This window comes from Orbicella faveolata, unplaced genomic scaffold (assembly GCF_042242905.1).
Source record: "Orbicella faveolata isolate gen_17 unplaced genomic scaffold, um_ofav_v1 contig_46, whole genome shotgun sequence".
NCBI lineage: Eukaryota > Metazoa > Cnidaria > Anthozoa > Scleractinia > Merulinidae > Orbicella > Orbicella faveolata.
In genome coordinates this window covers 15,395,859-15,408,942 of record NW_028301576.1, presented here as the reverse complement: position 1 = coordinate 15,408,942, position 13,084 = coordinate 15,395,859, and the positions used below count along the sequence as shown (strand labels likewise).

Here is a 13,084-nt window from a genome sequence, read left to right as displayed (position 1 = left end):
TAGCTGAAGTCACGCGTCACGTACCTCGTTACGACGTATCCTAATTTATAACACTCGTGAGTGAAATATATAATGGAAGGGGTGGGTGGGGAAGGAGTTAGAACAATCCACCCATGTAGAGTTAGTGTATTTTCGATTCCAGGAATCCGTTCAAGATGTAAGGGGAAGGACTATTAATTCATAGTAATCACTAAGCACTTTACTATTCTAGCTTTCCACTAAGCGGCCAAAAGCACTCTTTTTGTTTCTTCTCCACTCTATTACCACTTGAATTAAATTACACTGCAATATAAATAATTTTAATTGTGACCCCTGTTTCAGACATTCACAAACATTGGCACAATGTCATTAAGGTTTAGCTGTTCTCTATCGTCGATTGAACTTTTTTGAAGAAATGAACCATCGGCTCTTCCTAACTTGTTTGATCCACCTTTTTCTTAAATATATGAATCAATAATTCTGCTTCTCGTTCTCTGTGTATATCTCTCATGTGCACAATGGTGATCCTCAATGGGACACCACTTTACACCTGAAAAGTTTACCTTTGAATTAGTCATAACGCCCTTTATAACAAGGGCAATATCTGCTATATGCTGGATAGTTTCTTCCAGTCTGTCGCCATGAGTATCAAATGTTCTCAATTCAGATATAGAGCTATGTCACAAAAATATAGGGTGCTATCAAAGCTCAAATTTGTCTTCGATTGTAAGGCGCCCCCTCCCCCTCCTCCACCCCCTGCTCACCCAAAAAAATCGCGCAAGGCAGTGAAAATGGAAACTGATTTAACTGCTGTACACGACTTAAATACAAGACTTTGGAGAAAGGTACTAACAAAAACTCGGTTCTTGCTGATTTGATAAAAATTATCCCCGGGTTTGAGTTAAAACGTCATCCTTTATTTCAATGCAGTTATGAAGCTTACATTTGACTAAAAATACATTTTCGCACGACTCAATTTTCTGTGACATAGCCCATCCGAAGGGAGCCGAGGAATGGAACCGTTAAAAACAACTTTACCGAAGTACTTTTTCGTAGATAACAATGCGATTTTGGAAGTGTCTATCAAATGAGAGTCGACCAAAGTAGCTACATTCGTCGCCGAAATTCCCTTTGTTCGAATTTGACCGTGTTGCTATGCATCGTGACGTCACGATAATGTGGTAACTAAAAAAGAGAGAGCTTGGGATCGAGGTTGTGATAACTAGTTCTTGTAGGAAAACGGCTCTAAATGTTTAGAGTGATATTAGTAAAGTTGTTTTCAAGGTTCTCATTCTCCGCCAAAAGCACTGAGATGGAGAACATCTAATGCTCAAGGCTTTCATGTTCAACCTTCTAAAAACTTCTAAACCCCGGCGTCGTCTGTGATTCGAGGGCTTTGTCGTCGACAAACTTACGACAATAAATAATAATGTTATGATATCAAGATGCATCGACGCTGTTAAGCGTTCATTCTCGCTCTATAAGAGCGATGTATCCGGTGATCAAGCGTTTCAGTTTTGACAATCGAAAACAATAACGAGAAAAAAAAAGTTGAATAAACCAAAGGAACAAACAATCATTTAAACCAAAAATTCTGTATGAAAACGCTGAGAAGCTAAAACGCTTCCATGATATGAGAGGAACTATTGTTGTTTGAATGATAGTTCTGTGGACCATAAGCCCGTCGTGGTTCGACTATTATATCGAGATCTCATGAGTTACTCCAGATCTAATTATATCGTGGGATCTTTGGATAAGACCTGGCAACAATCTTCTCACTTCTAAACACATTTTCTTAATTGAGATAAATAGGCTATTTAATTTAGTAAAGTTAAACTATGGTCTCTCTGTCTGGGTCCAACAAATGGATCCAAACATCACTAGAACTCGAATAGTCACTGAAACTTCCCAATAAACTGTCTTTTTGATCCACGAGCCTTGGCATGGAGAAGTACTTTTCAAGGATAAACCCGAGACCTGAGTCGTTAGATTGTCTTTTGGCAATGCTAGATTCAAAAACATTTTCATCTAACGATACAGTCAAGTCTTTCTTTTCGTAATCTTGCACAGAGTCTTTTTCAGATTCAGAATAAAATGATCCGGAGTCCAAAGTCCATGATTTTGTTGCTTCACTGGAAGTCGATGATTGGATGCGCATACGAAAGCCATTAGAACGCATGCGCCACTCTTCCCGTACTTCCGGCGGAAGTAGGAAAGGAACGAGGAACAATAGGCATACTCCAAGTGTTGTGAAAGCGCCGGCCATGTAAAACGCGGGCTCGTAGCTTTTGGTGAATTCGTACATCCAACCTGTCGAAAGGAAAGAAGAAAACTTTTTAACCACGTGTTATGTTATAACATAGACTTATTTTCTAAGGACTTTGTCATAATGTAAACTGTAGCTATATTCGGAAAACGTCAGTCAGTTAGCTGTATTTGGAGTCTTTTCATCCTCACTGTTAGTACCTCGATTTTCAGCGGAAACCTCACACGGCAAACCGCTAGATCTAGAAGTCACGTGACCAAGCTCTGCAGTCATGTTCAGAGTTCTCAACGGGGGATTGTAACGCCAAGAAGTAGGTTTTAACGTAAGTGATTTACCCTGAACGTTTTTTGTCCTGAATGTCTGTTTATGTCAAATGCCAAACGGCTAACCTGAAACTGTCGCTTGCAGTTTGCTGTTAACGCGAAAACCCTGGTGCTAAGTTTCTTTTTCACTCACCAGCAACCGGAGGTCCCAACATCATAGGAATACCAGTGAAGAAGTACATCACACCGTATGCTGTCGCCATCATTTTTCTTCCTGCTATATCTCCAGTAAGAACAGCAATAAGAACCACAAAACAGCCCTCATGGAAGCCAAACACGATGCAATAGGCCAGCAGAGCGTTGAAGGTGGTGAAGAGGGGGAGAAGAGTGGTGAGAACGCTACATACCAGCAGACACATTTGGTAGAGGTACACACGATTGACTCGTGGGTGATCAGCAATTCGACCGAACACAATCTTGCCCACTGTTTGAGACATTGCCATGTAACCCACTAACACTGCTGATTTTTGCTTCCGTATACCAAGGTCTTGTCCGTGCCGCACCTGCAAGAGATTGGAAGAAGCGAAAGGAGAGAAGATTAGAAGAAGTATTATACGTTTTCCGTCAATACATTTTTACTCGGTGGCACCGTACACAATCTACCGATTGCCAGACGGTTTTTTTGTCGGAATTTCAAGAACAAATCGAATTGAACACGATTGCTTTTCCTTGTTTTAATGTCAAACAGCGTTTTACCTTTCCAGTGTTTTCGTTCTGAATTTGTGGTCTAACTTTTTGTTTTCCGATGGCCACCTCTTTTCCCGCGCTTCTCATTGGTTATGAATTTTCCCGTCCTTTTCACCAGTTGCCCGTTTTCTCACATCTAGTAGTTGTTGTTTTTCCCCTCTGCTTCAGTTCTGGTTCTTGCCTTATTTCTCCCTTTACAATGAGTTTTGCAATATTTTAAACGTCAACAAAAGAACTAAACAAAAATATGGTCTTACTTTAAGGTACCATTTTTTTTTTTGAAGCGTTCCCTGTGTACATTAGAATAATCAAGCTCTGCAATTAGTGATTGGGCGCAGAGAACAACTTAACTGCTGGCTGAAAGGCCTGAAGACTCAGGTCATAAGTTCACCTACCAAATGTACGTATGGTATATAAAATCCAAACAGCACTAGTCCAACAACAGCAATCCAGACAATGTAAGCCTTGTTCTTTAGGAAGGAGAAGTCAATTCGTTTTGTTTCCTCTTGATACTCATTAGCGTCGCTAAATTCCATCGGCGCCGGCACCAAATAGTAGATGAGGCCGCTGATCACGAGAAGTAATGAGGTCGCACTGAGAATGCGCAGTGCATCACGCCAGTAGTAGTTGTCGAGCAGAAGGCTGAGCGCGGGCGCAAGTGATATGGTTCCCACTCCTGCTCCGGCCAGGCCAATGCCATTAGCGACGACTAGATTCTTTGAAAAGTAGCCGCTGAGCACTAGAACTGATGACACGTAACACATGCTGGAGCCCAGGCCAAACAGGAACGAGTACGTCACGTACATCCGGAAAATGCTGTCGACGTAGGACGACAGTAGAAGACCAACTCCGACTAATATTCCACCGAGTGTGGTAACCGCTTTGCATCCAAACCTTTTACACAGAGAGCTGCTCAGAGGTGAGAAAACGAAGGTGAGGCCAAATGAAATCGAGGCTACCCAGGCTGCGGGACAGAGCAAAGGGGGCATAATTAGTAACTAATCAGCAACTGTTTTACCCTTTTTGCAGCATGTGCCGTTAAGGTTCCTACCGTACCGAACTCCTTAGTCAAGCTCATAGTTAATAGAGGGGAATGGTTATGAAACCCAACAAAAACGTTTCGCTTACGTAACCATGCATTGTGTATGAGCGCGGAAAAAAACATTGTGTACGGTTGTAGACCATCCAGCAAAGACCTTGGTATCTTTGTTTGCTCAGTTATATTTGCCCGGCTCCATGACCATTCCCCTCTGTTACCTATGTAAGACTCAATCCTCGATCTTAAAGCGCTATTTCACCAATAGGTTCTCTACTGGGGTTCAGGGTGTAAAAAATATACGCGAGCCTAGCTAGCTGAGTATGGGTCTCCTCTGGTACGGTACAGAGCTTGTTAAACCTCAACACCATGTCAATCCCTAGGCACGCTCTCATTAGCATGTTGACCGTTCTCTGGTGGTGTACAGCCTAGCTAGCCGAGTGTACCTCTACTCTTGTACTGTATCGTACCCGTAAGCCTCAATCCTCAATCCTTAAAGCGCCATCTCACAAGCAGGATCTTTAGTGCGCTACGGAACGTAAAAATAAATGCGGGCCTACTAGTCGAGTACACCCTCACCCTTGTACCAATCCTCAATCCTTAAAGCGCAATCTCGCTAGCAGTCTCTTAAATGGGGTAAGGACGTAAAAAATAAATGCGAGCCTAGCTAGCAGAGTCTGTCTCTCTGTAGGGAGCCTGTTCAACAAAACAAATGTTAACTGTACTGAGCAACGCTTCTCTGATTTGCTTCTTTGCGTTGCGCCGTTTATTGACCTTAGTCTTGGACGCTTTTTACACAAACGCGGAACTATCACGCCTTCTTACCTGTAGTGGCCTTGCTTTCTCCGAACTCTGTCAACAGATTAAGGTACAGCAAGCCAAATACGTTATGGATCCCCATGACAACGAATTGCGTCATAAACGAAGCAAGAACGGCAAACCAACTCAGGCCTCCGTCAAGGGTTCCAGGCACTCTCAAACTTCTCTTTTGCATCATGTTTCGTGTGAAATTCTTTGCAGCCTGGTGAGTGGAAGGAGAAAAAAAGTTGATTGACGTTTCGAGAAAACTGCAATTTTACGAAACCAGCTAGAATGTCTCAATTGTCTCACTTCTTAGCAAATACTTTATGTACTTTATTAAGACTTACTTGTTCAGTTCAAAACTTGTTTGTCATTTTAGAAAGTTTTGTTGGATGGGCGAGTGTTGAGGGGAGGGGCTAGTGTTGAAGGAGGGGAGGCGAACGTTGAAGGAAGGGGGTCTAGTGGTTCCTCGCTTTGTCCGCGCTCAGTGAATGCATATATAACTGACTGTGTAGTTGATTTACCTTTGTTAAAAGTTGGTGTAAACTTCTAGCTTTTTTCCAAACGATGTCTAGTTCTCAGATCTCCTCCACTCTGGGAACCAAACTGCAATGAAATGCGGAAAATCTAATGATATATGGTGGCACCTTGATCTTTCTAAGAGTATACAACGATCGAGTCTTGCCATAGTGAGCCCGCAAATCTCACGCTTTTAATTAGCGGCCCTGTTAAAGCCGCTAAACTACAGAAACGATGGGGTATGGGTGAAATCATGAGAAATTTTGTAGACCCGTAGTCGTCATCACACGGCAGTTTGTCTGATATGCAAAATATTTTGAACGAGATGATTGAGATGGATTGGGAATGAATAAGTTAGGCCTCACGTTCCAAGATACAGCATTCGTGACCAAGCCACTTTAAATCCTCGGTACTTCCGATCATATTAACTTTATCTTCAGCAAGTTTATGTCCAATGCGACAAATTTTCCGTAATAATCTAGAAATCAAGCCCGTAACAGCACGCCCTTTCGTTTTTTTGTTTTCGTGTCCCAAATTCCAGGGGTTGACAGGATCGGTGAAGCGTAGAAATGTTGCTATTCCGCCCCCATGCAGCATTTTGATCAGGTTAAGAACACAATTAGAGAGAAGCTTTGTTCGTGTTCTAGACTGGTTTTTAAACACTTTAGTCACACTCTTAAACCAGAAGAACAAATCTTGGCACCACAAGTCCGCCAGTTTATGAGGTTTGACCAGAGGTCTATAAATAGCTGTAGACCTTTGGTTTGGCAGAATATTTGTTCCAAATGTTGAATTGTTCACGCTTGCTGAACGCAAAAACTGATTTAAAAGATTTAAGCTGAAGGCGAGTGCGTCACACTGTTGTAAACAATATTCTGTAAAATGAAAAAGGCAGCAGTTTGAAACGATAGAAAAACACGACTGAGAAATGAAACAAACTGCAAAAAAATATATATTGAATTGAAAAATGTTGAATCCAAATGTTTAATTGTTCACGCTTGCTGAGCGCAAAGATCTTAATTCTGATCTAAAATTAGATGCCAATAGGCTTAACGCTTAATGGCGGGAGTTCCCCTGGGCTTAAGGTTTACTGTGTCACGCTATTGAAAAGCTCTATCATGTAAAATGAAAGAGGCAGCAGTTTGAAAAGACCGGAAAATACGATTGAAACTTGAAGCAAATTGAAAAAGCACGCGTTTACGTGAAGAATTCGGCGGTGCTAAAAATAGAGGGCTTGGTATCCGCCACATTTAAAACAAAATGGCGTTGATCGATCTACAACACGATAGCTAACTTCGCGGTGGTCTTCCAATGCTAAACAGGTCTTCTGAATAATAATATCACATCACGCAAGGTATTGATAGATATATCAATTCGTTTTCTTACTGTCTCTCCTATTCTGTTTCAACAGTCAGGGTCTAAGAACTTCCTTTCTCTCGTTGTATCATGTTTCACTGCCTTTTCTCAGTGGTATTCATTTCAAACTTGGTACTGTTCCTTTTTTCGTCGACGTCTTTAGCTCGCGACGAAATTGCCAGGGAAATTGTCATCTCTTCAGTAACAATCTATTTCGAGAGTAAAAATGTCTTCTTTTCTTCTGAAAAGCAATTTCGATAAACTGGCTTTTCCTGGATGTAGGGAGAGATCCGTGAAGCGGGACGGGATTTCAATTCTAATCGGCACAGTTTACATTCATTTATGTCACAAACAGCCGACTTGAGAGTTCAATTTCCGATATCAATCTTGAAAATAATAATCTGCTACACTGACAAAAAGATTCCTATCATTTGTCTTGCTGAAAACGTCGGGCAAGAGAAAACAATCGCCTTCTTGTGCTTTTGAAAATAACTAATAATTTGGTCCCAATCGGAGTGAAGTGGAAGAGTGTAAAACTGTTTCCTCACTTGAAACTGGTTTGAAATTTGAAAAAACTGGACTGGAGAAGGATTTGCGCAAGAAAGCGACCAAGTTATCTTCATAGGATTCATTTTACAGAGTCGTTTCTCGGACAGATTTTAGAATAAATTTGAATTTTGGATTTCTTTGATATCCCGATCGATTTATATACATTGCCCTCGTGGTTTGAACTCTACCAACGTGGCTTGCATTAGCGGCTCGCTTCCACAAACAAATCTTTCCTGCTTTGTAACAACTGAGGAAATCTCAAACAGATTGAAACTTAAGTTTTAATAATAATAAAGAATCGCACGAAACGCTAAGAGCGAAGAGCCTTCCTTTGTTAAACACGCTTGAGACAGAGACTCATGAAACCTTTATCCTCGAAGCGAATGTTTTCCCTGTGTGGTCCGTGTCATATCTTATCAGAGAATTTCTGCACTGAAATTAAATAGAATATGAAAACACGGTGACCTGATACAAATCGGAACCGCGCGAAATCACGCGGGTAAAATAAACAAAACACGTTAAAAAGAAGAGAGAAGGGATCGAAATGTTGCTGACAAAATAACTGGGTGGGTTGTGTATCGCAGGCATGGCTAAATATCCCCGGAAAGGAAACTATGCATTCGGAACTGGGGTCATTGTTCGACCCACTACGACACATGTTAGAAGTTTGATGTCTTAAACAGGCCTATAAAGTCAAGAAAAGGGGAAAAAATTTAGCCTGAGGCATTTTATTTACAGGCCGAGTAGCCAGGAAAATCTCACGATCGAGTTAGATCAGGTTTCGAGAACGAGAAACTTGTAAAGCAGCATGAGATAATTGAAGTGGAAAGCAACTTGGTGTCGCTGTTGCTGTCGATGTTTTAGCGACATTTTTCCACGTAGTCACACGGGAAGAGCTGAATGAGGGAAACCTTTTCTAGGCATCTAACCCGGGGGAGGGTAGAAGGTACTTCAGAGATTTTTAACCCACTTGAGAAGTGCGGCAAATTCCCCGATTTTAATAAAACTAAAATTACTTTCATCTAAACTCTCCCCTCAGTTCCATATAAAAGTAAAACAAAACTTATTCCCAGAACAAATTGATCAAAATCTATGCCCTATTTTAAACCCGTCGGCGGAAAAGAGCAGCCTCCCCCCTTCCCTCCCCACATCCAGGCTCCTGGCGAATACAAACTAGTTTAATACCACGTGCACCGTTTTCGTCTTCTGTCATCGTGTGATCAATCTTCACTGAAACTCTACCTTGATTTGACATACTTCAACTTGCTAATACGAAATATTAATTAAGAGGCCAAGGTTGCATGCATTTCTTGAAGAATTATACTGGGCCACATTGGAAACATGTCGCAAAGATCAGTCTAGAGACGGTTCGAAATGCATATGTTTATAAACTACTTCACTAAAACAGTACGAATTAGTTATTTTGATTCAGAGACGGCCAAAACCCGAAACATATTTAGTTGAATTGCTCTTCTGACCCGTAAACAGTGCTCGGGTATTTTGGTCAAATCATGAAATACATCCTCAATCCTCTTAAAAAGTGTACTTCAGTTACAAGAGCACAACCTCTCTTGCCCGAAATAAAACGGGCAGCAAGTCACGTCCCATCTCATTCTGGAAATAATTTGCCAGCCGATAATCTGAAAATGTCCAGGGCACTGTTCCTTGGTGACATTTACTTGGAAGAAGTCAACACATGTTCCGGTCACTGCTTGTATAACAGGAATAGAGAACACGTACCAATTATATTTCTTACTGCGTTCAGTTTCTGTGCGAACCAGAAAAATTGTGATTTTGCCATGAAAACCATCTTTTCACCAATTTTGGATCAGTTTCCTTGTGATAAACCTTGCGGATTTTCTTTTCCAACAATGTTATTGTATAGTGACTCAATAGTCGGTAAAAAAAAATCAAAGGTATAGTTTCAATGTTGTCACAGAGCTCTTCGTTTGAAAAAAAAAGAAGACATTATTTTTTGTTCTTATTCTTCTTTCGTCATGCTTTATATAACGTGACACTAACGACAGTGACAGTACTGCGCGAATCAAAACATATTTCTTTTGTGTCGCTGGCTTATTCCTTCTTGAAGCTCTCAGATCTCAGTGGTAACCGGACGTAAGTGGGAAAGCAGCGGAAATCGGGCCTTCCTCTGAGCCATTTGGAAATGTCTTTTCTTTCAAAGCACAGAAATAAAACACCACAGGGAGCCTATGCCGCTCAAGTATCAAGTCAAGGTTACTCCTGCGACCTTCCCACCTCACTCCCCCAGTATGTCCCCCATGATTAATCCTTTGAATACAGGACAACTTTTCGTTTCTGTTCAGAGAAAGTTTCTCTAATAATAGCAACAACACTCTAGTCCAAAAGCAGGAGAACAGTTACACTGTAGTTTTGCAACACCCACTCGTACCAGGAAAACTGGTTAAGATATCAACAACTGAACGGCTGTAATGTATCATGTCATGAAACACGGTTGTCCAAATTTGTACATCCACCTCGCTACATTGGCCAGTACCGTCACGGTACCTGACAATCGTTTGCCTAAATACGAGAACAGTGGGGAAATGTGAACCAGAAAAGCGCATATTTTGAGGAAAACGTTTGCAAATGGGAACACCCCACACGATCTCGCCAAATTTCCTTCCTGTGATCAACAACTGAAGCTCAATTGTACAATAATGCATCGCCGAAAACTGGAAGTACAAGTTTTGTAATGGCGTCTCTGTTAAAAGCTGTTTTTCTCTAATTTTGCAATTATAACTTGAAATGACGTGACAGCTTTATGAACAAATCCAACACGTATATTTGACAACAATTAGGATAGGAAAACAGAAATAGAAATCTTTTTTGCTCCGAGAGACCCTGAGGTCACTAACTAGCGAGGTATTCTGTTTCGTTCTTCAGTCACTGCTAAAATCCTTCAAAATTGTTTGGCACAGCTGTTGAAACAACGAGGCTAACGTATCGCGCTGACGGACCTTTACCGCGAAGCCACAGCACAAAGTAGTACTGATCTTTGTTATACTGGCAAATTTCTGTCGATAACTGTGATCTCCGAAAATTTACGCGCTAGCTCATGGAATCTCGCAACAAAAATAAGACCTCCTCTATTCCGAGAAGATCATTCGTATCACAGTTACAGCCGTGTGCATTTTTGCTGGCGATATTCTTATAAGGCTGGCGTTATGAAGTGAAAAACATTCAAAGGGTTTACCCTGCGTGACGCCAGGCGGGGTTTGCCCGGACGTGAGATATTTCGATTATATTACCGATCGTTAAATAAGTTCGAAATATCGCAATGTGAGAGAAATCAAACGCGTTAAGGGCACTAAATAATGAAAGAATATTGTCTTACCCGTGTTTGGTGAAAACGATAGCAGAGAAGTTTCACTCCCGGAACAAGCGAAGCGAAGTTTAGTCTGCACGAAGTCGCCGTAACCAAGACAGTACAGATTGGGAGAATTTTCTGTGATCAGTGAGCATTGTCTGATGAAAATAGAAATTCTCTCTAAAGGCCAACGCATTGGGTAAACGAAATTTTCTTTAAAGAGAGGCTTTGTTCTCCGGGTAAATTTATCTCCAGGCGAAAAGAAAATCAACATTGTGCAACAAAATGTTTAGTCTCTGCAGTGAATGAAAATCTGGTGACCGCATACGTGCAGAATATTCTTGATTTTCCTGATTAAAAAGAATTCGACACTTACAAACATCTCGATATGCTTGAAGGGTTAATACGATTTTAAGAAGAACAAAGAATTTTGTAGCATGGTTTTGAAGATTGTTTAGACAATGAAATCCGGTCTTTTCTAAACATTTAAGAGCATGAATTTTTCTTTTGTCATATTTTGTAAACCAGAGCATAAGACTGCAGGCATCGAAGTAAATAAGGTGTTATACTGTTAATTCAGGCCGCAGGTTCAATATCAATGCAGTGCCTAGTCTGATAATTAATTTATCGTCCGATGAAACCACGAAGGAATTACACATTTCTGGGACAAGGCCGTTAATATTCATTGCTATGCGAAGATCTAAGCCGCCTTTGCCAACGCTTCGGCTGCATGTGATGTAGCAACCGCTTTGAACTGGGTTACAACACCAGCCAGGAGGGCAATAATCTCTCATATCAGCTCGAAGAGAATTGCATACGAGCTAGTAGTAGTACGGCTACAAGTCATGCCATAAACGATCAACATAACAATCTTTGCGGGTTGTTTGATATTTTCGTTTGACTTGAAACCGCAGGTGGTGATGAAGCTGAAGATTGTCAGATATTAAAAGATGTCAAAACAAAAAAAATTGTCTGCACCGCCAAAACTCAAGCTACTAGATTGACCCAAGGGTCAATTCTAAGTTTCCAAAAAAAAATTTAGGCGACATGCCTAAGGGCAAGCAACGAATGGAAATACCGTGCAACGCTGATAATTTTGCGAGCATGAAACGAGCAGTAGAGAGATGCTGGATGACCGAAGACTTAATTTTTTTCAGTCAAAATTATTGGCGTGCTTCCTTCGACCCGTTCGAGCATCACTTCCGAATAGTTAGGAGTTTGGTGAGGTCCAGACGATATTTCGACAACTCAAGCCATTATGTTATGTCTTAATTTTCCAAGGTCTCGTTGACTAATTCGCTCGTTATCTGAGCTAGCAAGCTCATGCAACCCAAAACAAAGCAATCAAAATTCGTACCTTGTTTGGCCGCCTTGAAGTCCAGCAAAGGACGGCTTGCTGCAGTCGTGGAAATAGACGCGGATATTGGTCATCTGTGAGCGAGTGCCTGATGGTGTGGCACAGCACTGGTTTTCCCCAGCCAGTTTATCCGGCTCGTCCAGTCACTAATTTAAGGCGCGTTGGATAATGGGATATGCGCTTACCTCGGGGGGTTCCGTTTATACGTAACTTTTTAAAAACTGCAACGGGGCTTCCGAAATTCCTTCCTCAAACATTTGCCTGAAACTGCACTGCAGCACAAATCTCGCTTTCTGTCGACGTGTGCCCACATTAGAAATATACGCCCACTGGAACAAACAAAATGAAACTAGATATTGGACTTCCGCTGTTCCATTCTGTGCGGTTTTTAGCCACCGCATGCGAAAGACCTCCGTGTCGGAAATGAAACTCAGCAATACTGCTTTCCCCTTTTTCCCCCATTCCCTGCAAGGCTGAATGAATTTTCTACCCGTTAATCATGACATCAGAAAAAACGCTTTCCAACAAGAAACATTGGCACGAAAATTTCGTTGGTTTCCATGGCAAAATGTACGTTTTTTTTTTTCTTGAAGTATCTCAGTCAAGTAGGAAAGGTTGGCAATTGAGCCGCAAATAATTCGATTTGGACTTCGAACACCGGCCGGCAAGTGTGCATGTGCTGAAATCAATAGCAGCTGTCAATCATCTCTCTTTATCTTGGGTTCCTCGAGAAAAACAAAATGCGTGTTGAGGAACTTTTCTCAAATTAGAAGAGAAAAGTAATTGATAAAGAATACATTTTGTCAAAATCTCAAATATTCTTTTTCGATTTTTGTTCAAAATGACGCTACAAGTGCCCCGCGTAATCTTGATAACCTTGGAA

General features: G+C 41.3%; 1 protein-coding gene across 2 annotated transcripts; it reads right to left on the bottom strand.

Moving 5' to 3' along the window:
* Positions 1-238: 238 nt before the first annotated feature.
* LOC110047476 (monocarboxylate transporter 10-like) lies at positions 239-12,624 on the bottom strand. Of its 2 annotated transcripts, none has more exons than XM_020753229.2 (6): positions 12,202-12,624; positions 5,617-5,698; positions 5,117-5,312; positions 3,651-4,219; positions 2,702-3,071; positions 239-2,289 (listed from the first exon to the last, which is right to left on the bottom strand). In XM_020753229.2, the coding sequence occupies exons 3-6, from the start codon at positions 5,286-5,288 to the stop codon at positions 1,811-1,813; spliced, it is 1,590 nt and encodes a 529-aa protein (XP_020608888.1). In that variant the 5' UTR covers positions 5,289-5,312; positions 5,617-5,698; positions 12,202-12,624; the 3' UTR covers positions 239-1,810. The 2 variants fall into 2 exon arrangements, with proteins under 2 accessions (XP_020608888.1, XP_020608889.1); XM_020753230.2 differs by lacking the exon at positions 12,202-12,624 and adding an exon at positions 10,872-11,165.
* Positions 12,625-13,084: the final 460 nt, after the last annotated feature.

Bases quoted from the DNA above. Each gene is read 5' to 3' on its own strand.
- LOC110047476 (XM_020753229.2), bottom strand. From the start codon at position 5,288: ATGATGCAAAAGAGAAGTTTGAGAGTGCCTGGAACCCTTGACGGAGGC. The intron at 4,220-5,116 runs GTAAGAAGGCGT...TCTGTCCCGCAG, and splicing joins AGAAAGCAAGGCCACTACAG to CCTGGGTAGCCTCGATTTCA. The intron at 3,072-3,650 runs GTAGGTGAACTT...AATCTCTTGCAG, and splicing joins ATATACCATACGTACATTTG to GTGCGGCACGGACAAGACCT.